Genomic DNA, 27,920 nt, shown 5'->3' on the forward strand with positions numbered 1-27,920 from the left:
CAATAAACGGCTCGTGTTTAAATATACAAGTCTCAAGATCTCATCATTGAGACATTTAAAGAACCCATATTACAACATGTATCAGCGCTATCAGTGTTGAACAACGTGGTTGGCAGTGGTGGTCACTTCTACAAGATATCACATCAGAGACAGTACCATAATCTGACATAAAAACAAAAAACTGCGGATGCTGGAAATCCAAAACAAAAACAGAATTACCTGGAAAAACTCAGCAGGTCTGGCAGCATCGGCGGAGAAGAAAAGTGTTGACGTTTCGAGTCCTCATGACCCTTCGGTCATGAGGACTCGAAACGTCAACTCTTTTCTTCTCCATAATCTGACATGGTGATCCGTGGTGATATGAAAGATGGCAGCTAAATGCATGAACCCAGAACAGCATCCCAAGGCATGAAAAACTAAAAACAACTGAAGCCTAATGCATCTAAAGTGCTGTAACCTGCAAGGCTATGGGCTAGGAGCTGGAAGGTGGGATTAGAATGGGCGGCTGGCTTTTAAAAATATTTTATTTTTCGGCCGGCGCAGACATGATGGGCTGAATGGTCTCTTTCTGTGCTGTAACTTTTCTATGGTTCTATGATTCAATTTACATTTGTGCCTGTGCATACACTAGAAGCAGAACGTACTGAAATAAATTGGCAGAGACTGTGTAATAAGAAGATATACATTGGCTTATTCACAAACCCTCTAGACAGAGAGCTATAAATATGGACACACGAAAAGAGGACAGGTACTTAGGGTAATGGAATAAGCCACTGAGCAAGACTTGCTGTGCCTCAAGAGACTGGGTGCTGAAAGCAGCTGTAGCAACAATGAGCCTGTTGCTCAGTGACGTTTATACAACACACAGAGTGGGATGTTTTTCCCAATTATTTATTTATCATTTGAATACTTAAGTAAAGCTTTTCGTTGTTCAGAGACACTTGTTTTGAGGCACTTACGTGTATAGTCATAAATGCACAATGGAATCTCACATGATGGGATCCTGCCCAATTCTGCAGGTAATGTGCTATTATGGATTCTATTGTCAGAGGCACAAACTTGATATTAACACAAAACTAACATACCGAATGTTCGGAATCCACTGCTCATGCTGTGCTCTCCTCTACTTGGGAAGACCTCGTGCAGGTTTAAGTGAGTGTCTTGCTGATGCCTCTGCTCTGCCCACAAGTGCCAACTCAAGTTTCCTGCTGCTTGCCACCTCAATCCCCTCATATTCTGATCCCTCTGGCTTTGGTCTTCTATACTCTCCCTATAAAGCTTGACAAACAGCGTCCTGTCTTTCTTTCGGGCATTTTGTAACCCTCAAACATTGACTCAGAGCTTCACTTTAGTGTCCACTTCTTTACAACAGAAGATGCTGGCAAGGAGAGATGGGTATGTTCATCTCCCTGTACAGGGAGTGAGAGGTAGCACAGGAGAAGGCAGGTTTGTACCGAGGGTGGGTACATTCTATTGGAACATCTTGTTGGTGGGACTGTCTCCTTTCTCTTGTTTTGAGTTTCCAAGCTTCCATTTCACTTTACTAGCTCTTCCCATTTCCAGTTGTAAACCTACAATCACCCACATCCACCAAAACACACAACCACACCCCTCCACTATCAAATACCCACACCAGTCTACCAACCCACTAACCATCCCCAACCAATCCAATCCTCCCACTGCCCTAATCCCCACCCCAATCCACAACTATCCCACCAATCAAACCCATCCCCCACATCACTACCACACCCTCTATCCTAACTCCAAACCCCCCACTACCATACTCCCTACCCCAACCCCTGGCTACCACACCCCATACCCCACCCCCACTACTACACCCTGTACCCCCACCACTACACCCACAACACCAAACCCATCACCAAGCCCGACCCCCCAACCACTTCAGCTATTCTCGTGCTGTCTGCAGTATTTTTATAATGCCTCTTCTCATTGACTCATGTTAATATCATATCAGCCATTTAATGTATTCTATTTAATCACTTCACAGCTTGTTCTAACCTTTCTCGCTGCAAATGTGTCATCCTTTCCTGACCCTCACTTTCTTCTTTTTCTCCTTTAAACCTGTTCCATGGGAAGTCTTGCGGAGCAGTGGATAGTGTTCCCTGCCTCTAAGCCAGAAGCTCCAGGGTCAAGACCCACCCCAGGGCATGATGGCCAAGGAAGGGGTGTGCGCAAAACATGGCCAAACAGGTTGAATATCAACTTGTAAATTTTTCCAACACATGCCAATAGCAGGTGGTAAGAGTAGGAGAGATAAAAGCAAAGAACTGCAGATGCTGGAAATCCAAAACAAAAATAGAAACAGAAATACCTGGAAAAACTTAGCAGGTCTGGCAGCATCGGCAGAGAAGAATACAGTTGACGTTTCGAGTCCTCATGACCCTTCAACAGAACAGAGTAGGAGAGATTCCTGGTCAGCCATGTGATGCAAAGAAAATTGGAGCCTCTACCATCACTATCCATAGCCCTGGACTACAACATGCATGTACAGGTCCTACCCCAGCAACTTGGACTCCCTGGAAAAGGGTGGGGTAGCGGGGATTGGCTGAATGACAGGTGTGGATCAGCCAAAAGCTTTTGACATGTTTTGCCCTCAGGCTGTATGCCTGACAGGGAATGTATATTGTAAATATCAAGAGCATTACAATTGTATTTGGGCAGCTAAGAGCAGAACATGCTGAATGGAGACAAGTTAAATTTTATTGCACTTTCTGTAAGTTTCAAGTTGAAATGTTTTGTAATGGTACTTTTACAAATTTTATGTAGTATATTTTTTGGTTAAAAAAAAGTAGGGGGTTTGATCCCCATTCCTGCTGGGGCGGATTCGGAATCTGCCTCCTGCCCTAGGTGTGGTGGAGGCGGTGTCACTGTAGGTCAGACTGCCTTCAGGCAGGGAACTGAAGAAGAAACCTATTCTGCTGTCACTTTTTTCCAGTTCTAATGAAGATTGGACCTAAAACGTTAACTCGTCAGGTACCACCTGCCCCTCCCCCCCTTGATTGACAGCTACGGCTGAGAATAAGACATCAGCAACTTGTGTTTATATCTTTAACATAGTAAGGCCCCACCCCTCCACGCGCCCCACCATGATGTTTCACAGAAGCATCAAATAAAGTCTGTGACAGGGCCCACAATGTGTTGCATTTCCATAGAGCTTTTAGCACAGAAAAATGGCTCAAGGATATTTCTTCATCTCTGCGAAACACATGTAGAAATAGATCAGGGAATGGACAACGAAGCACAGATTTAGGCTGACAACCTTGGTTTAAAAGGTCGGTGCTGAGAAGGCTTTTTAAAGAAGGGGACGTAATTTGTCTTGGTCTCTGACTCAAGTCAACACTGCAACCAGCGGGTTCCAATGGCAGGCTTCTGTGTGGCTGCCTGCAATCATCCTACCTCCAGCAGAGTCAGAGTTCATGGTAATGGTTAAACATGTGATATCTAAAGGATCCAGGTTAGCGCTGAAGGTCATCACAGGAAAAAAAATAAAAATAAAAATACCTGGAAAAACTCAGCAGGTCTGACAGCATCTGCGGAGAGGAACACAGTTAACATTTCGAGTCCGCATGACTCTTCAACAGAACTAAGGAAAAATAGAAGTGAGGTAAAATATAAGCTGGTTTAAGGGGGGGGGTGGGACAGGTAGAGCTGGATAGAGGGCCAGTGATAGGTGGAAATTGCCAAAAGATGTCATAGACAAAAGGACAAAGAGGTGTTGACAGTGGTGATATTATCTAAGGAATGTGCTAATAGGTGACATTAAGGGTAGAAAGCAGGATGAGCAAGGTACAGATAGCCCTAGTGGGGGGAAGGGATCGAAATGGGCTAAAAGGTAGAGATAAAACAATGGATGGAAATACATTTAAAAATAATGGAATAGGTGGGAAAAGAAAAATCTATATAAATTATTGGAAAAAAGGGGGATCGGAAAGGGGGTGGGGATGGAGGAGAGAGTTCATGATCTAAAATTGTTGAGCTCAATATTCAGTCTGGAAGGCTGTAAAGTGCCTAGTCGGAAGATGAGCTGCTGTTCCTCCAGTTTGCATTGAGCTTCACTGGAACACTGCAGCAGGCCAAGGACAGACATGTGGGCATGAGATCAGGGTGGTGTGTTGAAATGGCAAGTGACAGGGAGGTCTGGGTCATGCTTGCGGACAGACTGAAGGTGTTCTGCAAAGCGGTCACCCAGTCTGCGTTTGGTCTCTCCAATGTAGAGGAAACCGCATTGGGAGCAACGAATGCAGTAGACTAAATTGAGGGAAGTGCAAGTGAAATGCTGCTTCACTTGAAAGGATTGTTTGGGTCCTTGGACGGTGAGGAGAGGGGAAGTAAAGGGGCAGGTGTTGCACCTTCTGCGGTTGCATGGGAAGGTGCCGTGGGAGGGGGTTGAGGTGTAGGGGGTGATGGAGGAGTGGACCAGGGTATCCTGGAGGGAATGATCCCTGCGGAATGCCGCCGGGGGGAGGTGAAGGGAAGATTTGTTTGGTGGTGGCATCATGCTGGAGTTGGCGGAAATGGCGGAGGATGATCCTTTGAATGCGGAGGCTGGTGGGGTGATAAGTGAGGACAAGGGGGACCCTATCATGTTTCTGGGAGGGAGGAGAAGGCGTGAGGGCGGATGTGCGGGAGATGGGCCGGACACGGCTGAGGGCCCTGTCAACCACCGTGGGTGGAAAATCTCGGTTAAGGAGGAAGGAAGACATGTCAGAGGAACTGTTTTTGAAAGTGGTATCATCAGAACAGATGCGACGGAGAATGGGATGGTGTCCTTTCAGGAAGCTGGGTGTGAGGAGCTGTAGTCAAGGTAGCTGTGGGAGTCGGTAGGCTTGTAATGAATATTGGTGGACAGTCTATCACCAGAAATTGAGACAGAGAAGTCAAGGAAGGGAAGGGAAGTGTTAGAGATGGACCATGTGGAAATGATGGAGGGGTGGAAATTGGAAGCAAAATTAATAAATTTTTCCAGGTCCAGACAGGAAAAAAATATCTGAGTTGTTTTTAGACACTGAAGTGGGGAGGGGTGTATGGGGGTGGGAGGGGAGAAATGAGAGAGTTTGTGATCATTGTAACTATGCTCTTTTACCTGTTACGTATTTACATGGTTAGCGATCTAGAGCCATGGTCCAAAAGGTTGCATGCTCTTCCACCTGCCAAAGTCAAGATGATCTCGACGCAGTCCAGTAAGTTGCAGTACCTTGACAAGGCACAGTCTGATTCATAGTGGCTGGGAGAGCAGTTTAGAAGGATGAGTGACAATGGGCTATATTTTACATGCCCCCACCGGGTGTGTTTTGGGCAGGGGAGCATGTAAAATAGGACAGCTGCCCACCCTACCACCTTCCCACCCACACCCCGAGCTCACCCCCAGAATATGAAGGGGGTGGGCGGGTGCCAAAAACAGCAGCCTGCCCGCCATATTTAAATAAGTGATCAAGGGTCAGTTAGGCTTGTTATCAAGCCATTTGACCCTGATAATACACTGCCCACGCCATAAAACGTTTGGCGTGGGCAATTGGGCGGGAGCGGGCATCCCGATTTTTTTTTGGAGTCCTTCAAAGGGGGGGAAGGAAGGGGGCTGTTCACACTTCAGGGAGCTGCCCTTTACCAATTGTGGGGCTGCGCCCTGAGATGGAACGCCCCCTTCCTTCCTACCCACCCGCACTCTTAAGCCCACCTCCTCCAACCCCCCCACCCCCAGTGGCCCCCCCCTCCCTGACCTACCCAAACCCTCCCTGCCCGAGCCCCTGGACTTACCTGCTCTGGGGTTCCCTGGGTCTTCTTCATCCTTCTCCTGCAGTCCCAGCAGCGGCCACTGACGCGCTCTTGGCGCTGTGGGAACTGATGGAGCTGCCGGCCAATTGGGTTGGACAGCAGCTCCAGAGGGTGGGACTTCCCCTGCAGTGAGGGGTGGAAGTCCCAATTGGCCCACATTTAGCCACCTGCCCACCACCCCCCCACTACCCCCTCACCACCCCCTCCCCCAAGTGCTTTATGGCTGCGGGCAGGTGTGGAGCATGTCGACTCCATGCCAACTTTGCTTCCATGATGGTTGGAGGAGCGAGCCGACGGCATTCCCCCCCCCACCCTGCCTCACTGCTCCCCATATTATTCAGCTCAATGAACCCAATACCAACAACAACTTGCATTTATATTGCATCTTTAACATAGTAAAACACCTCTGGCCACTTCACTGGAGCAATATCAGACAAAATTTCACACCGAGCCACAGAAGAAGATATTAGGTCAGTTGACCAAAAGTTTTAAAGTGTGCTCTAAAGGAGGAAAGAGAGGCTCGAAGGTTTAGGGAGGGAATTCCAGAGCTTAGGGCCTCGGCAACTGGAGGAACAGTTGCCAATGGTGGAGCGATTAAAATTGGAGGAGCGATGAGATCCCAGTTTCATTACATTAAAGGTGCTATATAAGTTGCTACTGTTATAATTACAGGCCGGAGGAAGTGACAAAAATATCGAGGTGTGAGGCCATGTTTGGCATTTGAAAAAGAAGAATGATAATTATAAAATGTAGAGCATTGTTGGACAAGGAGTCAATGTACGTGAGCAAACACAGGGGTGATAGGTGAATGGAACATAATTGGAACATTCTCTTTCAATGTACCACAGTATATCAAGTCTGAAATGATACTTCTTCGAGGTTCCGCTCTGCAACAGCTGAGTCTCCATCACACCTGCTGCTGCACTGGAGTTCATTTTTGGAATTGAGCAAGGGAAAATACCAGTTTCATTCTCGAGCCACACTGGTTGCACCTCCTGATATACGTGCTGGTGTCTGGCTCAAGTCCTGACTTCTGACTTGTTATCAATACCAGGCTCTTGAGGGTTACTTTGTACTTTAACTTGATTATTTGTGTGCTAAGGAAATTTATTTAGAACTTGTTTTTATTTGACCCGGTAAAGACATGCTTAAACTCCACTTAATATTAACTAAAAGTGGAGCATAAATCATAGCTGGATAATATCTGGATCTGGATTTGACGCCACCGAATGATTCTCACGATGTGATGGGTAAAACTGTCCAAATAGAAGGGGTTGATTTCCAATTTTTAAAAGAGGTACCAAACACAATCAACAAAGAGATCCAGTCAAGACAAATTATCTGAAGCAATTAAATTGTCAATGCCAGTTCACGAATACAAGTTTATTTTTACATGTACTAGATGGCAAAGTTGGCAATGAAAGTGCAGAAAGTAATTTCATGGTGCTCTGTAGCAGCCAACAACTACATTGTGACAGTTTACATTGTAAAATTGAATAGGAAATGTTGATATAATATTTCCCATTGTAAATTGCTAACAGAAAAGCATGACGAAAAATCGTGACAAGAGGAAGTGAGATTTATAGGTATAAGGGTGCATCACACACAATATTTTGAAGGAATAAAGACACAAAACACATTGAAAACAATAATAAAGCCATTATTTATTCCAGGTGAAAAGTGTTTCTATTTTACTTTTGAATACATCACAACAATAAGCCATTGAAACAGTGGGTGACCGATGGAAACTGTTGGGTTAGACTCATGACCACAATTGGGCATTTCAGCAAGGAACAGGTTGGGCGATGTCAGGTCAGCAACACCTCAGTTTCCATCCATTTAACTTAATGGGCAAAGAATGATGCGGCATTGAGCAGCTTGAGTGTGTACACTGGAGCCTTCTTCAAGCCACCCATTGAGTCATGGAGCATACTGATGATCACAGCCAAACAATGTTGCACCAATGGTCCATTTTACCACCTGTCAGTTTGTAAGAGAGCAGGACTATCCACATGAAATGTGTTTTTTGCCTGAGATTAAATTCCCAAGGGGTTGAATTGCTTTCAGCAATGTTTAACTTAACACATTCCTCCACTTACTGCAGTAACTCATTTGTTAACCTATTTACTTCAAGTAGATTAACTAATGAGTTTAATGAGCGGCCAGGAGGAGTTTTCATTGAGCAACTTGGCTTGAGAGAAATTTCACCCTTAAATTTGGTAATCATTGGGATTCTGCATTGAACAATTCTCTCTAGTCTAGCAGAAACGTGGCGTGTAATGGGAATAGATTCAGTGTCACCGTTACACTCTGATAGCCATTGGGGGGTATTACTGGAGCAGCAATGTCATTTAAGAAGAGTTGGCCAGATTCCCACATGCTTATGTGAATGGTTGCCAAACAGTAACAGTTCACAGAACTATTGACATTGGGTTAAGTTGCAGGCAATCTGTTAATCATGGTATTTGAGATTGAATTTAAACAAACAAAAATAGTTTGAAGGGAGAATAAAGGGGCTGTTTTCAGGAATATATATGACAGCAAAATAGAATCCTTAGAGGCTTTTGGCTTAATGAAATTTTAGTAAAGTCAGCCACAGCTAAAGGCTGTAACAGGTCACGAGGGAGTGTGCTCGTGGCAGTTTATGTCTTGTGTTTCAGGCGCCACAAGTTAAGAGTACGCAGGATGTTTTTTTTTATCAGTGTATCCACTGGAGATTAAATGGAGAGTCCCAGAGCTTGCTTGTAACAGTCTGAAATAACCGCCCCACCTCCCTTTGGAAACCGTTCCTAAGATGTTCATTTTATTAATCCATCTTCTATGAACCTGTGATTGTTTCTCCATGTAATTTATGATTTCCTATAGGAACTGGAATAGCACTGGAAAGCAGGCTGATGACAAAATCTAGCCTTTTGCCTGACTGGGAATGCAGCTTTTGGTTAATCACCCTCCAATCCCCCATCATCTGAATCAGACACTCTACCCCATCACGTGCATTTCCCATTTGGCACAACGCCAAGCCACATTGAGAAACGGCCAGCTGAAAATTACTGTCCAAACCGTGCCGTGGTTAGCCTGTTAGTGGTTAAGAATGCATAAGTCAGCCAGCCAAATAGCCTTACAGTTACCATACTGTAGAGGCTTAGAATAGAGTGGGCACTAGGGGCTGAGGTAACTGGTTAGTATAAGTAATTGCAGTCCAACAAGAGGAGGGCAGAGTTCAAAATGCCCCCTAAGAAAGAAAAATCTAGCCTGCACCTTACCACTTCTCAAACATGCCATTGTTTCCACAATATGTAAGGAGGGTATGGGGAGAATTGTTAGAGATGTTGAAGTTTTTGACAGACTTTGATGGATTAAACAGGGAGAAACTGTTTCAACTCTCAGGAGGGCTGGTGAGCAGAGGATTCAAATTTCAGATAATTGGCAAAATAACCAGAGAGGAAATGAGGGGTTTTTTTTATAACCAATTGAGTTATGATCTGGAATGCACTGCCTGAAAAGGTGGTGGAAACAGATTCAACAGTAACTTTCCAATGGGAGGAAGACTTGAAGGGGCAAGATTTGCTGAACTTGCGGGGAAAGAGCAAAGGCGATGGAACCAATTGGATAGCTCCGTCAAAGAGCTGACACAGACTTGATGGGCTGAGTAACCTCCTTCTGTGTTGTCTGATTCTATGAAATATCTCAATTACAGAAGTTATAATTTATTCAAGACTTTGGCTTTCCTTATGGGATGGTTACACTGCACACCTTGTATCTTATCAACACAAGTTGAGTTTTACAACTTAACCAAATATGTGTTGATTCAATATAATTCAAGTTAGACTGCATGGTCCCTCTCACTTCTTCAGCCTGACTGTCACTCGCCAGCAAGCCAAGCCTTGTGACTCTCAAAGTGAAAGGGTCTTTGGCACATCCTCTAACCTTTAAGAAAATTTTGGGAAGAGCTGACAGGATTACAGAACATTTCACCCACAACTGAAGGCTACTAAGCAGAGATCGGTGCATGCACGTATGCCTACCCAATTGGAGAGATGCGTGAGCAGACTGTACAAATCTACATTGTCCATTTACACCACCCTAAAAATCATCAAACCCATCTGGTTCACTAATGTCCTTTGGGTAAGGAAATCTGCCATCCGTACCTGGTCTGGCCAACACGTCACTCCAGATCCACAGCAATGCGGTTGACTCTTAAATGCCCTCTGAAATGGCCTAGCATGCCACTCAGTTGTATCAAACCGCTATGAAGTCTCAAAAAAGGAGTGAAACCGGATGGGCCACCCGGCATCAATCTAGGCACTGGAAACGACAACGGCAAACTCAGCCCTGTCGACCCTGCAAAGTCCTTCTTACTAACATCTGGGGGCTAGTGCCAAAATTGGGAGAGCTGTCTCACAAACTAGTCAAGCAACAGCCTGACAGAGTCTTCCTCACAGAATCATACCTTACAGACAATGTCCCAGACACCACCATCACCATCCCTGGGTATGTCCTATCCCACCTGCAGGACAGACTCAGCAGAGGTGACAGCACAGTGGTAATATAGTTGGGAGGGAGTTGCCCTGAGAGTCCTCAACATCAACTCTGGACCCCATGAAGTCTCATGGCATCAGGTCAAACATGGGCAAGGAAACCTCCTGCTGATTATCACATACCGTCCTCCTTCAGCTGATGAATCTGTGCTCCTCCAATTTGAATGCCACTTGGAGGAAGCGCTGAGGATGGCAAGGGCACAGAATGTACTCTGGGTGGGGGGACTTCAATGTCCATCACCAAGAGTGGCTCGGTATCACCACCACTGACTGAGCTGGTTGAGTCCTAAAGGGTATAGGTGCTAGGCTGGATCTGCGGCAGATGGTGAGGGATCCAACAACAGTGAAAAACATACTTGACCTCATCCTCACCAACCTGCATGCTGCAGATGCATCTGTCCATGACAGTATCAATAGGAGTGACCACCGCACATTCACTGTGGAGTCCAAGCCCCGCCTTCACATTGAGGATACCCTCACTACCACCATGCTAAATGGGATAGATTTCAAACAGATCTAGCAATTCAAGACTAGGCACCCTTAAGGCGCTGTGGGCCATCAACAGCAGGAGAATTGTACTCGAATACAACCTGTAACCTCATGGCTCAGCATATCCCGACTCTACCATTACCATCAAGCCAGGGGATCAACCCTGGTTCAATGAAGTGTGCAGGGGGGTATGCCAGGAGCAGCACCAGTCATACCTAAAAATGAGGTGTCAATCTGGTAAAGCTATAACACAAGACTACTTGCATGCAAAGCAGCATAAGCAGCAAGTGAAAGACAGAGCTAAGCGATTCCACAACCAACAGATCAGATCTAAGCTCTGCAGTCCTGCCACAATCAGTCATGAATGGTGGTGGACAATTAAACAACTCACTGGAGGAGGAGACTCCACAAATATCCCTATCCTCAGCGATGGAAGAGCCCAGCACATCAGTGCAAAAGATAAGACTAAAGTATTTGCTACAATCTTCAGCCAGAAGTGCCGAGTGGATGATCCATCTCGGTCTCCTCCAGAGGTCCCCAGCATCACAGCTGCCAGTCTTCAGCCAATTCCATTCACTCCACGTGATATCAAGAAAAGGCTGAAGGCACTAGATACTGCAAAGGTTATGGGCCCTGACAATAGTTCACAATTGTAATGAAGACTTGTGCTGCAGAACTTGCCGCACCCCTAGCTAAACTGCCCCAGTACAGCTACAACACTGGCATCTACCTGGGTATGTGGAAAATTGCCCAGGTATGTCCTGTACACACAAGGTAGGACAAATCCAACCTGGCCAACTGCCGCCCCATCAGCCTACTCTCCATCATCAGTAAAGTAATGGAAGGGGCCATCAACAGTACTATCAAGCGGCACTTGCTTAGCAATAACCTGCTCATCGACGCCCTGTTTGGGTTTCGCCAGGGCCACTCGGCTCCTGACCTCATTACAGCCTTGGTTCAAACATGAACAAAAGAGCTGAACTCCAGAGGTGAGTTGAGAATGGCTGCCCTTAACATCAAGGCAGCATTTGATCGAGTGTGGCATCAAGGAGCCCTAGCGATTCTGGAATCAATGGCAATCAGGGGGAAAACTCTCCACTGGTTGGAGTCATACCTAGCACAAAGGAAGATAGTTATGGTTGTTGGAGGTCAGTCATCTCAGCTCCAGGACATCACTGCAGGAGTTCCTCAGGGTAGTGTCCATGGCTCAACCATCTTCAGCTGTTTCATCAAAGACCTTGCTTCCAACATAAGGTCGGAAGTCGGGAAGTTCGCTGAGGATTGCACAACGTTCAGCACCATTCACGACTCCTTGATTACTGAAGCAGCCCATGTTCAAATGCAGCAAGACCTAGACAATATCCAGGCTTGGGCTAACAAGTGGCAAGTAACATTTGCGCCACACAAGTGCCAGGCAATGACCATCTCCAATAAGAGAGAATCTAACCATCACCCCTTGATGTTCAATGGCATTACCATCACTGGATCCCCCATTATCAACATCCTGGGGGTTACTATTGACCAGAAACTGAACTGGACTAGCCATATAAATACTGTGGCTACAAGAACGGGTCAGAAGCTAGGAATCCTGCGATGGCTAACTCACCGCCTGACTCCCCAAAGCCTGTCCACCATCTACAGGGCACAAGTCAGGAGTGTGATGGAATACTGCCCACTTTCCTGGATGAGTACAGCTCTCACAACACACAACGATGAGCTTGACGTCGTCCAGGACAAAGCTGTGCACTTGATTGGCACCACATCCACAAACATGAACTCCCTCCACCACCGACGCACAATGGAAGCACTATGTACCATCTAGAAGATGCACTGCAGTAATTCACCAAGGCTCCTTTGACAGCCACCTTCCAAACCCACAACTACCACCATCTAGGACAATGGCAGCAGATACATGGGAACACCACCACTTGGAAGTTCCCCTCCAAGTCACTCACCATCCTGACTTGGAAATATATCATCATTCCTTCACTGTCGCTTCGTCAAAATCCTGGAACTCCCTTCCTAACAGCACTGTGGGTGTACCTACACCACATGGACTGTAGTGGTTCAAGAAGGCAGCTCACCACCACCTTCTCAAGGGCAATTAGGAATGGACAATAAATGCTGGCCCAGCCAGTGAAGCCCACATCCTGTGAAAGAATAAAACAAACATCATACCATGGACCAGAAAACTAAGCTACAAATAAATCCAAAGGAAATTCAGGATAAAAACAGAATTACCTGGAAAAACTCAGCAGGTCTGGCAGCATCGGTGGAGAAGAAAAGTGTCGACATTTCGGGTCCACATGACCCTTCAACCGAAACGTCGATTCTTTTCTTCTCCACCAATGCTGCCAGACCTGCTGAGTTTTTCCAGGTAATTCTGTTTTTGTTTTGGATTTCCAGCATCCGCAGTAGTTTTTTGTTGAAATTCAGGATAAGTTTCTTTAGCTAAAGATGAATACCACAAATGCATTTAAGGGCAAGGTAGACTTTTTTTTATTTGCTAATGGGGTGTGGTTGCTGCGGGCTGGGCCAGTATTTATTGCCCATGTTCAGAAGGCATTTGAGAGTCAACCACATTGTTATGTGGCCTGGAGTCACATGTAGGCCAGGTAATTTCTTTTCCTAAAGGACATTAGTGAACCAGATGGGATTTCACAACAATTGGCAGACTTTTATTGAATTCCACACCTACTGTGGTGGGATTTGAACCCAGATCCCCAGAGCACTAGCCTGGGTCTCTGGATTACCAGTCCAGTGACAATACCACTATGTCACCATCTCCCCTTGAGGCAGATAAGTACATGAGGGAGAAAGGAATAACATGTTATGTTGATAGGATGAGATGAAATACAGTGGGATGACACTTGTGTGGAGCATAAACACCAGTACAGACCAATTGAGCCAAATGACCTGTGCTGTACATTCTAGATCACTTCCAAAATCTGAACTTCAACATCTTTCACAACATTTTTACATTCAATGCTTGGTCACTCAGTAATGCTTTACAACATTTAAATCAGTCAACACACTTAAGTACACGAACAGGGCCATTAAAACAAAATGATCTTATATGTAATTTACCATAAAAACTTATCAAACCTGGAGGATATATGCAATCTTATCAGCACGAATATAATGCTGCACTGAGAGCTGTGGAAATATACTCAATTTCAATCTTAAGATCCACTGGTATGACACAAAATGTAGATACACAGAGTTTCATCTGGGAATGGAATTAAGTCCCTTACATGACTCCAATGTCCAGATGAAATGGCAATTCTACGGGTGCTATTGACCAAACATGGAGGAGTTCATCTTTCGTGGTTCAAGTAGCCTTGAAGAACTGGGCTAAAAGCAAAATACTGCGGATGCTGGAAATCTGAAACAAAAACAAAAATAGCTGGAAAAACTCAGCAGGTCTGACAGCATCTGTGGAGAGGAATACAGTTAATGTTTCGAGTCCGTATAACTCTTCATCAGAACTTCATCTTCTGATGAAGAGTCATACAGACTCGAAATGTTAACTGTGTTCCTCTCCACAGATGCTGTCAGGCCTGCTGAGTTTTTCCAGCTAGTTTTGTTGTTGTTGTTAAAGAACTGGGAACCAGGCAGTCTTGTAATTGAAGTTGAGGGCATTGAGTAATACATCTCGACACTTACCAGTGATCTTGTGGAAGTTTCCACATGTTAACAATTACAACATTCTAAGATATTGCCCTTTGATTGTGTAGGGCTGTTGAGGTGAGCTTCTATTTTTCATAGTTAAGGTTTTTAAACTGCCTGTTCACCTAAAATTTTGGAATGTGCAAAATGTTTCTGAAGGAGTCTGAAGCATCTTTAAAAGTCAATAGCAGAAATCTTTAAACACCAAAAACATGGCAGTTGATATATTTACAGCATATACCAAGCAAATTAAAAAGGGAAGGAAGATAAAACAGACAATTATGATTCAGCCTAATGCATTCAAGAGCAGCATCGTACATCATCACAGACAGCTGGTACATGAGGGGTTGTGATTTTTATACTCCTGTCATCAAGAATACATCTCTGTGCCCACTCTGATCTTTGACGTCATGTAGGAAAGGATCAAGCTAAAATTAACGTCGCACTGTGATCCAGCTCCTGTTTGGTCTGGTTAGATCAGTGATTGGTATTGTTCAGATTGAGTTATGTAGAGCTGCTGAAAAGGAGGCCTGCCAATAAAGCACTGAATATGGACTTGGCAATATAAACATACTAAGACTGTGGTATAAACTCAGCTATTGAACATAACATATTGAACATGCTAGATGAAACCTGACTAACATGGAAATATTGCAAAACTTATGTGACTGTTACATTCATTTAAACTTTTGCGGACGATTCAGAGTTAACTCACCTATTCCATAATCACCATATTCATCCTTTTGATGGTATTTACCGTATCTTTGCAACTATCATTAGATGGATTAGCATTCACAATATATCTCTGTGTTCACTTTGATCTTTGATGTCTTGCAGGAAAGGGTCAAGCTGAAATTCATTTAATGTTGTACTGTGATCTTGCTCCTCTCTGATCTGGTTAAATCAGTAATCGGTATTGTTCAGATTGGGTTTTGTGGGGCCGCTTGAAAGCATTTTAAGCAATTTAGGCTGTGTCTGTAACTTTACTGATGAATGATGTATGTCAGTGCTGGATGGGGAGAGGGAGATGCAAGAAACATGGAAAGATTTACAACACAGAAGAAGCTCTTTTGACCCATTGTGTCCATGCTGGATATATTTGTTGGTTAATACAGATCACATATTAAAATTTTCAATGCAATGTTTCTTACATATTGTGTAGGGTTTAATATTCGCATATTTTACAATTCATATAACGTACTGAATAAAGATGCACTTCAGAAGCAGCCAGCATTTCCCACTAAACAAATACAACAAACTTATTTCTTCCACCCCAATTTCCCCCTCTCCTGTCCTGATTTTGAGGAGTCTTGTTGGGAGTTCAGTTCCATGGCCACTAGAAGCCCTCCAATAAGTCACTCGAGTGGCCACTCTTCACAGAGTACCGGCAGAGTATTTCTTAAATGGTGAGAGGTTGGGGAGTATTGATATCCAAAGGGACCTGGGTGTCCTTGTTCATGAGTCACTAAAAGTTAACATGCGGGTGCAGCAAGCAATTAGGAAGGCAAATAGTATGTGAGCCTTCATCATAGAGTCTTGGTGAGACCTCACCTGGAGTATTGTGTACAGTTTTGGTCTCCTTGCCGATGGAAGGATATACTTGCCAAAGAGGGAGAGAAAAAGAAGTTCACCAGCTAATCCCTGGCCTGGCAGGATTGTCTTATGAGAAGCAATTGACGACACTGGGCCTGTATTCTCTAGCATTTTGAGGAACAAGAGGTGACCTCATTGAAACTTACAAAATTCTTACAGGGCTTGACGGGGTAGATGTGGATAGGATGTTGCTCCTGGCTGGGGGACTAAGACCATGGGATAAATTCTCAGAATAGGAGGCAGGACATTTAAGATTGAGATGAGGAGGAATTTCTTCACTCAGAGGGTGGTGAATCTTTGGATTCTCTACCCCACAGGGTTGTGGAAGCTCAGTCATTGAGCATGTTCAAAGCGGAAATCGATAGATTCCTGGATACTAATGACATCAAGGGATATGGAGATAGTGAAGAAAAATGGCGTATGATCAGTCATGATCTGCTTGAATAACAGAGTAGGGTCGACGGGCTGAATGGCCTACTGCTGCTACTATTTCCTAATGTCCACAGAGAAACCAGGTTGTGAGAGTGTCAAAACAGATTATTGAACACAACAGGGGAAGTAGGGTGTGTAAGAGCATCAAAGCAAAGATTGCTCCTGTTCTGCCCAGATACTCAAATATGTCAACAGGAACCCTTGCTAATTATTTCCCTTCTATTGTATTGCCTTGGCTGGGAATTTCTCAAGCCTTCGAAGAAGAAAGTCTTTTTTTTTTGGCTGTGCACCAACTGGACCAGAACTGAATGAGATTACAGGACCTCAAGCAAATAGCATATAGTCTCTCCAGTCCCTCAAGGTAGACGATAGCTTGACCATTACTAATGAAAGGCAACATATAACTATTGAAGAAAATGTTCGCAGCTGGAGATTGCAGGACAGAACATTTTATTGACATCACAAGATACAAAATAGAAAGCAATATTTTCACAATGAAATGTTAACAAATAAAAAATACAGTAGTTCTACTCTGTATACAGCCAGCTTGGCTTTGGTCACTGCAGAAGTTTGGCTCCTGCAATACCCCTCTCCAATAAAGCAGTATGAGTAAGTGACCATTACATAAGATTTCATTGTTAGCTAAGGTTTACTGTATAAGTACAGAACTTTTGACCACAAACTGTTGAACATGGTAACATTGCCATGAGCGTAAATGTCACCGAGCAGTATAATGTAACACAAACCTTAAAAATGGTAATTATAGAAATATTCCCTTCAAACTGACAAAATGGCAAACAATTATTTTGCAGCATTTTACAACACATTTACGTCAGAAGTTTTCATTCCAAAAAATGGAACAAGCAGATAAACAGACACACAAACAAGATGTCACTTGCATGAGGCACAGGACAAACATGTACTATTCAAGCTTAAAAAGAGGTTGCATGGAAACTCTGGGAGCTTTTCTACATTTCTCTGAAATATTTTGGCAGATCTGATAGAACCAGTGGCTTTTAGCATTGAATATTGCATAGTTCACAGATGTACTATTGCACAGGTAAAGGCCAAGTTCAAAGCTCAAAAGCTGAGAATTCATTAAAACATTTTCAAACTGAAGGCCAGACTGCATGACAGGGAAAAACTGTCAGGGGAATTATCTTCAATCATGAAACTGGACAGAGAGTAAAATCCCACAAGCAGTAGCAATTAAAATATTTTTATTTTTGGTACACTCAAGATAAAATAATTTATGAAAACGGGTCAAGAAAAAAATTATGCCCTCAGAGTCCTTTCCCATAAACCTCATGGAGGTTGCCTATCTGATAAATCTCCCTGAAGGTTCAATACTTGACCTCAAACATAAACAAGTCTGTGTGAATGACTCATTTTTAGTTTTCGTGGCATATATAATTTTCCTGTAGATTTTCACCATACACTACATTCATTATAGACATCCAGTCATAAAAAAATTCTAGATAAGGATTACTAGTCACAACTTGCAACAAGAAATTTCATTTCAGTCTATATTATTGATGAAAAATCATGCACTTTCTTCCGTCAAAATTCAAACACACAATTACCAACTCTGTAGTGAAACGGTGAGGAAGGAACTGAAAATTGGCGTAGCTTGAAACCTCAATTCAGAAATTAAACTATTATATAGACAAACTGTTATACAGACAAAAAAGGAATGGATTTTGCAAGGCATAATAATGGATACTGAATGTCAAAGACAAGGCAGACAGATATTCTGTATTCAATACTTATACACACAGCTAAATTACAAACAACACGTCGATTTAACACATGATTCATTTATAAAAAATAGATGTACTTCTTTACATAAATGTAAAAATACAGACATTTATCATATTAAAACAGTACAACACAGGTCACGTTTTAAATTCCTAACATTAAGGAGAAAAGGAAATTTCATAAATAAATGGATAAGATCATATACATGTTCAAATCGTATTTTTATCTGAAGTCTCTGTTTACACTGGACCGCCATGCAGTCAAAGCTGTTTGATCCTCAAGTACATTCCACCTCACTGGCCCCAAAATAATCTTACATAAGAGCTATCACTAGATTTGCACATCTCTTTAGTTACCTTTTGCTATCTGTTTTACAACAGCTGACTTCTTATCTAGAACCAACTCTGAGGTGACATTAGGGAAAGTTTTCCTCCAATGCCATCATAAATAGGAATGCTGGGCACATCAACAGAACTCCATCACTACTATATGCAAACTAACCGCTTTTCATATTACTTTTGTGTATGTTTTTCTATTTTCCATCAGTTCCCACCAAGGAGGGAACATAGGGGTGGCAGAGATGGATGGGGACAAGTCCTATATGACCCTCTTGAGGAAACCAGCCAAACCAATAAGGAGTTTCTATTCTCACAAACAAGTAATATACTGAAACAACATGCGATAAAGAATGTTGATGTCAATACTAATACAATGTATGCTCAAATTTGTGCTGCACTTCATCCTCGAAGGTACTAACTCACAATGGGACACCCCCGCACAAAAGCATATTTTGCATCACAAGTAACTGAATAATGATCAGAAGTGAAAACCTTGATAGATTTGTTTTCCCACTACTTAGCTCAAGGGAAAGGCTATTTGGAATATCTCCAATACTGCCCCAAATGGAACCATGACACAGCAGGGACAGTCCTGGGTTCTAAACTGCAGGTTGCATTTAGCAACCAACCTAGCAGGGAAACTCTTGATTAATCTTCGGATGTTGTGGTTGAGTGGAACCATATATGTTTCAATGGCTCAACAGAGGAGAAATTCAACTTAACTCTAAAAGGAAATGAAAAGAAATATTTGCATTTATATGGCACCTTTTATAACCACAGGATGTCCCAAAGTGCTTAACAACTAATGAGGTGCCTTCAAAGTGTCGCTACTGTTGCAGTATAGGAAATACAGCAGCCAAGATCCTATCAACAGCAATGCGATAGTGAGCTGATAATCTATTTTTTTTAATGTTGATTGAGGAATAAAACAGGCAGGACACAAAGGATGACAACTATGCTTCTTCAAAACAGTATCATGTGATCTCTGTGCTTTTGAAAGCAGAGTGTTGGTTTTATGCCATATCCAAAAGAAAAACCAGCACTGGAGTGCCACATTTTTGTGCTCAAGTCTCTGGGACTTGAATCCACAAACATGTGAGTTGAAGCAACAGCATTATCAATTGAGCCACAGCTGACATTTGGATGATGGATAATCTCAAAACAGGCATCTTTCATACATTAAACTTGCAATAATCTTCAGCCAGAAATGTAGAGTGGATGACCACCTCGGCCTCCTCCATAGGTCCTCAGATCACAGATACTAGTCTTCAGCCAATTCGACTCATCACATGATATCAAAAAACGGCTGAAGGCACAGGATACTGCAAAGGCTTTGGGCCCTAAGAATATTCCGGCAATAGTGCTGAAGATTTGTGCTCCAGAACTTGCTGTGCCTGTAGCTAAGCTGTTCCAGTACAGCTACAACACTGGCAACTACTCAGTTATGTGGAAAATTGCCCATTTATGTCCTCAGCACGAAAAGCAGGACAAATCTAACCCAATCAATTACCGCCACATTAGCCTACCCTCCATCATCAGTAAAGTGATGGAAGGGGTCATCAACAGTGCTATCAAGTAGCACTTGCTTAGGAATAACCTGCTAACTGACGCCCAGTTTGGGTTCCGCCAGGGCCACTCAGCTCCGGACCTCATTACAGCCTTGGTTCAAACATGGACAAAAGAGCTGAACTCACGAGGTGAGGTGAGAGTGACTGCCCTTGACATCAAGGCAGCATTTGACTGAGTGTAGCATCAAGGAGCCCTAGCAAAACTGGGGTCAGCGAGAATCATGGAGTAAACTCTCCACTGGTTGGAATCATACCTAGCAGAAAGAAAGATGGTTGTGGTTGATGGAGGTCAGTCATCTCAGCTCCAGGACATCACTACAGGAGTTCCTCAGGACAGTGTCCTAGGCCCAACCATCCTCAGCTGCTTCATCAATGACCTTCCTTCCATCATAAGGTCAGAAGTGGGGATCTTTGCTCTTTATTGCACAATGTTCAGCACCATTTGCAACTCCTCAGATACTGAAGCAGTCCATGTCCAAATGCAGCAAGACCTGGACAATATCCAGGCTTGGGTTGACAAGTGGCAAGTAACATTCACGCCACACAAGTGCCAGGCAATGACCATCTCCAACAAAGGAGAATCTAACCATCTCCCCTTGACATTCAATGGCATTACCATCACTGAATCCCCCACAATCAACATCCTGGGGGTTACCATTGACCAGAAACTGAACTGGACTAGCCATATAAATACAGCGGCTACAAGAGCAGGTCAGAGGCTAGGAATCCTGCAAAGAGTAACTCATTTCCTGACTCCCCAAAGCCTGTCCATCATCTACAAGGCACAAGTCAGGAGTGTGATGGAATACTCTCCACTTGCCTGGATGAGTGCAGCTCCAACAACACTCAAGAAGTTTGACACTGTCCAGGACAAAGCAGTCTGCTTGATTGTTTGTGGATGGGGTGCCATTCGCTCCCTCCACCACCAACACACAGTGGGAGCAATGTGTACTATCTACAAGGTGCACAGCAGGAACTCACCAAGGCTCCTTAGACAGCACCTTCCAAACCCACAACCGCTACCATCTAGAAGGACAAGGGCAGCAGACAGATGGGAACACCACCGCCTGGAAGTTTCCCTCCAAGCCACTCACCATCCTGACTTGGAAATATATTGTCATTCTTTCACGGTTGCTGGGACAAAATCTGGTAACTATCTCCCTAACAGCACTGTGGGTGTTCCTACACCACATGGACTGCAGTGGTTCAAGAAGGCAGCTCACCACCATTTTCTCAAGGGCAATTAGGGATGGGCAATAAATGCTGGCTTAGCCAGCCACATCCCATGAATGAGTCAAAAAAAGTGATTTTCACTTCCCCATCCATGGCACTGAGGCCAATTTCATCACTGCTACTATTCTCCTCACTGGAATAATTTAGTACAGTCTGCAGATCAAGCCTGGGATCTTTCTGATCTATATGGCTTTGCTATTCACTGGCTAAACTAGATGAGGTATTAGTGGTGTATTAATATTGTAAACTTAGCGATTTTCAGAAGGATAGAAACTGTAGATTTCTAGGTAGGTCATAACTACTAACCCTTGCCAAACCTATGAGGAGGCTATGATGGTCAACATAGATTTCTCCATTATGCTAATTGATGTCCATCTAAAGTCTGCTTCTGAGGGGAAGAGAAAAACAAGGGGTGAAGAAAAATTGGAATTTGATAGTTGAGAATATTGTACTCTAGGTGCCTTTATTCCTGTTAGAAACCAAATCTGTTGAAGTTACAGGGCAATTTAGCAGTCTCCGAAATGGTCAACATTTCCATGACATCACATTTGCACTATTGTTCAGCTAAAGCTCCATGGGCTGCAATTGGGTCATTTTTGTGCCGATTTGAATAGATAATGCACAAAATGTGGGCTCACTGGCTTCTCTCTCCACTTCTTCAAACTTGCAAAAGTGGGCAGAAAATGTTCCAATTGCTACTTAGCTCTTGGAACATTATTTTCGAATGTAAAAGAAAGGCTTGCATTTATATAGCACTTTTCATGAACACTGGACATCTCAAAGCACTTGACAGTCAATGAAGTACCATTTTAATTTAGGAAGCACAGCAGTTAATTCGCAAACAGCAAGCTTCAACAAACAGCACTGTAATAATGACAGGTAATCTGTTTGTGTGATGATTAAAGAGATACATATTGGCCAGGACACCAGGGATAACTCCCCTGCAAAATAGTGCCATGGGACCTTTTACATCCACCTGAGTGGTCAAGATGGGGCCTTGGTTTAACATTTCCCCTGAAAGGCACCACCTCCATCAGTGAAACACTCCCTTAGTACTGCACTGAAGCATCAGCCTGGATTGTGGTACTCAAGTCCTGGAGTGCGACTTGAACCCACAACCTTCTAAGTCAGAGGTAAGAGTGCTATCAATTCAGCCACGGCTAACACAAAATTCATGAACAAAGGCTACACTTTAAACAAACAAGAGCAGTTTTAAGTTTGGATACAATCTATAATAGAGATTGTCTTTCCAGGATGGTGGAGATGGAGGGGTGGGTGAGGAGACGGATGTGCGTCAATGCACTCGTCCATTTCCTCACTCAATTAAAAAAAGTGAAGCAAATAGGCTAGGTTCCCAAAAGTGGCTGGTTTCAAAATATTTTCTGGCAGCATTACTCAGTAAAATAATCCCACAAGGTGGCACAACAGTAAATTAAGTTTAATGGTCTTCTGCGAAGCAAACTAATGAAGAAAATCCTCTTCTAACCTTAAATTGTGTTCAGGCTTTGGCCAAGCAACCCAAAGTACACTTTCACAGAATAAGTAAGGCCAAGTACAAATGTCAAGTCAACACTAGTCTGCAGATCCCTTTCACAAACCATCAACAAGAGCTGTCTAGAGTAATAGGAGCACATGCACCAGGTTAGGAGCATTCCAGTCCAACCAAATATGTTTCGGGCCAACTGGTAAATTTGCTACCACCAAAATTGAAATGTGCAAAATAAAGGCTTTTTAAATAATGAAACCATTTTGTTTGTGAAATAGGTGAAGTGAAGCAACTCTGTTGAAATGGGCTGGTTGCTCACTGTTGACACCATCTATAGGTTTCATGAGTCACATCCTTGAAATCAGTTACTGTAAACCATCGCGGCCCTGCCGGCTTAATCCAAATCCCCTGTTCTTTCCTCTTAGACCTGATTTTTTTCTCCTTCAGGTACATATCCATTTTACTTTTGAAAGCTACTATTGAATCTGATCCAGCCACCCTTTCAGACAGTGTATTCTAGATCATAACTCACGGTGTAAAAAAAATTCACCTGATCGCTTTGGTTATTTTGCCAATTACTTTAAATTGGTTTTCTCTGATAACCAACCCCCGTCGTCAGCAGAAACAGATTCTCCCTACTTACTCTATCAAAACCCCTTCAAATTTTCAACACCTCTCTTAAATCTCCCCTAAAACTTTTCTGCTTCAAGGAGAACAATCTTGGCTTCTCTAGTTCCCTCAAATAATTGAAGTCCCTCACCTCTAGTTGCATTAGAGATACCAATGCAGTGTGTTCGACTGGTAAAATAAATTGTGGTGGAGTCCACTTTCTTTTGAAAGAAAATTTCAATCTGATTTTGTGTGTGTCGGTCTGTAGATAGTATAAATTATAACATTCCAAAATGGTTTGTTTTACTCATTCATGGGTTGTGGACGTTGATGGCTAGGCCAGCATTCATTGCCCATGCCTTGTCCTTCTAGGTTTATTTTATGTAACAGTTAAAGCAAGTCAACACCCATTTCAATTACAAGTTACATTACTTGCAAAAAAGTGCAAAGATCTAGAAATCCACAGGAGCCAGTCAACATCTGAAAGAGAATTACAGGTCAACATTTTAGACTGGACTTAATCAGAACCTAAAACATTGACCATCTTCTTATTTCAGGCTAGTGACCTACAATCTGTGTATTTATTCCAAAATTTCCAAGATTCATTGTCTTTTAAAAATCATTTGGATAATGCCCCACACCTTTCATTTTTGATTCCTGTTTTGTGCTAGAATGTGCTCATGTTTATGTTGTTTTTATGCTTTTTTTAATGTTTCTCCACAATTTGAATCAAATATCTGTGTGAGTTAATGATATCATAGCAGAAATAATCATCTATAGTTATTATAACCTTTCTGAGTAATCTCTGGCCTGCTATATGCCAATGGTGAATGTGATGGTGTTTAATAAGCATTGGTCCAGTCAGGTAATGTTTGCACCATCATGTTAAACATGGTTGTGAGCCTGACACTGCCCCTTAAATTTCTTGTGATTTACACGTCGCTCACAAAAATAAGTAGCGAGGCAGGAGTGGAACTTTTGCTATGTGGACAATGAGGTGGGAGAGTGTGGAATGCAGGTAAGACAAACCCATTTTCAGGTCTGCACTCAGCATCTTTTTCCTGTCTCCTAACAGTGAACGAGGAACAACACTGAAGGCAAATTCAGGATAAGCTTACTTGGATAAAAGCAAAATGCTGCGGATGCTGGAAATATGAAATGTAAACAGAAGTGCTGGGAAAACTCAGCAGGTCTGGCAGCAACTATGGAGAGAGAAACACGGTTAACGTTTCAAGTCAAATAGGAGTCGTATTCGACTCGAAACGTTAACTCTGCTTCTCAGTCCACAGATGCCGCCAGACCTGCTGAATTTTTTCAGCATTTTCTGTATATACGATATAAGCTTACTTGGTCTTGCCTCTCAACTACCTTTCATTTTTAAAAAGTATATTATACAGGAGTATTCATATTGAGGGTTTCGTCACCACACAATCACCTTGCGAAACATCGCATATTCACCATTGGTATATAGCAGATCAGGAGGTTACTCAGAAAAATGGATCAAATTCAGGCTGCATATTTTATATATATTGTGTATATAATACATAGATGGATATTTCTGCTATAATATAATTTCCTTGCAAAAACATTTGATTTAAATAGTGGATAAACATATAAATATTGTACAAAACAGGGGTTAAAAATAAAATGTGGGGCATTTTTAACAATTCATTCATTGGATGTGAGCATTGCTGCCTATCTCTAATTGTTCAGAGGGCATTTAAGAGTCAACCACATTGCTATGGGTCTGGAGTCACATGTAGACCAGACTAGGTAAGGAAAGCAGATTCCATTCCCTAAAGGGCATTAGAGAACCAGTCATTATTAATTCCAGATTTTTAAAATTCAAATTCCACCATCTGCTATGGTAGGATTTGAACTCAGGTCCTCAGAGCATCACCCTGGGTTTATGGGGTTACTAGCACCAGTGACAATACCACTACACCACCCCCTCCCCCAATTTCCCAAGAGGGTCATCAAACACAAGGCAATAAACTTGGTGTGCATTCTACGTACAGAGTCACAGTGATCCAACACCATATGGAAGTTGCAAGGCAAAGGCAATTTTAAAAGTGAGGACGACTTTTTCAAAACCAAACTTGAAACAGATATAGCACCTGCTGCATAAGAGGTTACTCCTGGTGTTAAACTAATACTGATACTCTCTCTTTAAAGTTTTCCCTTACTTTATGATTTAAACAATTATAACAGAGAATAAATCGAAGTCAGTCATAGAGAAAACATTTATCTCTTAGTCAAAAGATGCACGCAGCATACTGTCCTCTTCCCCCACCCCACCCCATTGCAATAGTCTACAACTTCTCCAAAGTTTATTTAGTCCTGAAACTCTTAATATAGTCTGTTATATCCTTTATAATATCATTTCTATAAAACTAGAAAAATACAGAACTTTTGACTGATCAGAATGCCTAACTTTCATTTTGCCAGATTTTAATCAGTTCTCTGACCAAGAAACACATCAGGTCGACCCTTCTTTTCACTTCAACTGTCCTCTCTGGTAGCTTACTTCACAAGTCTGTAACACTATATAAATACTACATCTCTGTTTGACTCCACTTCCCTTTTTCCTGACTTCCCAAAGGTCACTATAAGAAACTTGCCACAACCTCAATTGTCAACACCCTTCTCAAGACTGAAAGGTTATTCAGGTCACCTCCTTCGAAAAGTGCCAGCCAGTGGGAAAGGGCGAGAGTTAGAGGAAGTGGCACCAAGAAATGTTTTGACATGACTTACAGCACGCTCGCAGAAGTGAAGAAAAAGGTTTCAATACGCTATGATACTTTTTAGGCCTTAAGAATGACCTACACTGGTTGCTGTACAATGCAATCTACAGAAAGTGCCATTTTGGAACTGCAAAGTGCATTAAAAAGGTTAAAAACATTACTCTGGTCTTAAGATGGCCTCAGAAACAGAAGCTGCACCTATCTCTGTCTATCTATGGCTGTGTTGGATGTGACCACACATCATTCCTTCTGTCTTTGCATAGGTTTATTGTGCTGCTAGTGATGCAAACCAGGTCGAATAAAACATCAGGCATCCCTAGTCCAAACAAAAACTCAAGTCAACTTAAAAATAAGTGACCAACTTTCCCTAAACAGAAACACAGATACTTCTAGCTTTTAAGATAAACGAACCAGAATGCCCGTTTTTAAAAGTGATAACAGTTTAAACAGGGAAAGAAAACCGAGCCTCACATGGTGTTTCTCTTTCATTGCAATGTAGACACACACACACACACAGAGGGACACCCTGGGGGTCTGTGACACAGGTCCTGGTGGAGATAGCAGCGTTGGCCTTGACCCCCTTCTTTCAAATGAAGTGGATCCAGCCGTTTTCCCACTCCTTGGGCAGGGAGATTTTGAACTTGTGGCTTCGCACCTGGTAGTCGGAGCCCCTGTTGTTGTCCCAGTACTCCCGCCCCGCCACCAGGTAGCGGACGGCGAACTGCAGGGTGCCGCCCGTGTCCAGCAAAACGGGGGCCACCAGCTTGAAGGAGAAGGTGTCGGTCTGGCTGTCCGCCCAGTGGGCAGCGTGGGAGGCGGCGACGTCCACGAAGGACCTCCACTGGTTGAGGGTGTACCTGACCAGCACCTGCTTCTCGTAGGCGAGGTTCCGGACCCGCACCACCCCCAGGACGCTGAACTGGTCGGTGGAGACGCTCTCCAGGCAGACCCGCTGCAGCCGGAGCCGCTGCTGGAAGTCGGCCGAGCCGCCGGGGTTGGCGAACAGGGGCTCCAGCAGGTGAGTGGGGCCGTCCAGGAAGGCGGCCATCCGGCCGTGGCCCAGCAGGTGGCCGGGCGGCTGCCCCCTCAGCCTGGCCATCACCCGCTGGGGGACCTGGGGCAGGTCGGCGTCGCAGAAGTGCCTGACGGTGGTCAGCTCCAAGCCCAGGGAGTCTGCGAAGCGGACCTTTTTGCTCCTGGCCCCGGTTAAAACGGTGGCCGCCCGGTCTCCCGGAGCCGGCAGGGACTTGGCTCTCCTCCTCTGGCCGGGGCTGGGCGCCCTGGTGCCGGCGGTGGTGCTGCTGCTGCTGCTGGTACTGGCCTCCCGGCTGCGCGGCTTCTCGCACTGACCCTTCCCCTTGCAGCCCTCCGGCAGCTCCGTGTCCTCGGCCAAGCTCCCGTACAAGCCGGCGATGCAGCTGTGGTTCCGCGGCATGCACAAGCCCGATTGCACCGCTGCCTTCTCCATGGGTGATGACGGAAGCGGAGGGGGTGCAGATTTGGGGGGGGGGTGCAGGTTGTTGGGGGGTGGGCAGCAGTTTCAGGGCCAGCCCCGCTTCGCCAGGAACTGCATGTTTATTTTTAGCACTGGAGAAGGAGCCACCGCCGCCGCCGCCACAACATCATCTTCTTCGGACAGCGGGACATACCTGCAGCCAACACACTGGCTG

At 43.9% G+C, this 27,920-nt stretch overlaps 2 protein-coding genes across 2 annotated transcripts in view; one reads left to right on the forward strand and one right to left on the reverse strand.

The window, feature by feature from the left end:
* cmc2 (C-x(9)-C motif containing 2) overlaps positions 1-27,920 on the forward strand; it is an 88,663-nt gene that overhangs the window by 18,372 nt on the left and 42,371 nt on the right. The window lies entirely within an intron of this gene.
* Positions 26,835-27,718, reverse strand: LOC144682315 (protein phosphatase 1 regulatory subunit 3E). The gene has a single exon (XM_078544788.1). The coding sequence runs from the start codon at positions 27,716-27,718 to the stop codon at positions 26,837-26,839; it is 882 nt and encodes a 293-aa protein (XP_078400914.1). The 3' UTR covers positions 26,835-26,836.

Source organism: Cetorhinus maximus, chromosome 6 (assembly GCF_964194155.1).
Source record: "Cetorhinus maximus chromosome 6, sCetMax3.hap1.1, whole genome shotgun sequence".
NCBI classification, from domain to species: domain Eukaryota; kingdom Metazoa; phylum Chordata; class Chondrichthyes; order Lamniformes; family Cetorhinidae; genus Cetorhinus; species Cetorhinus maximus.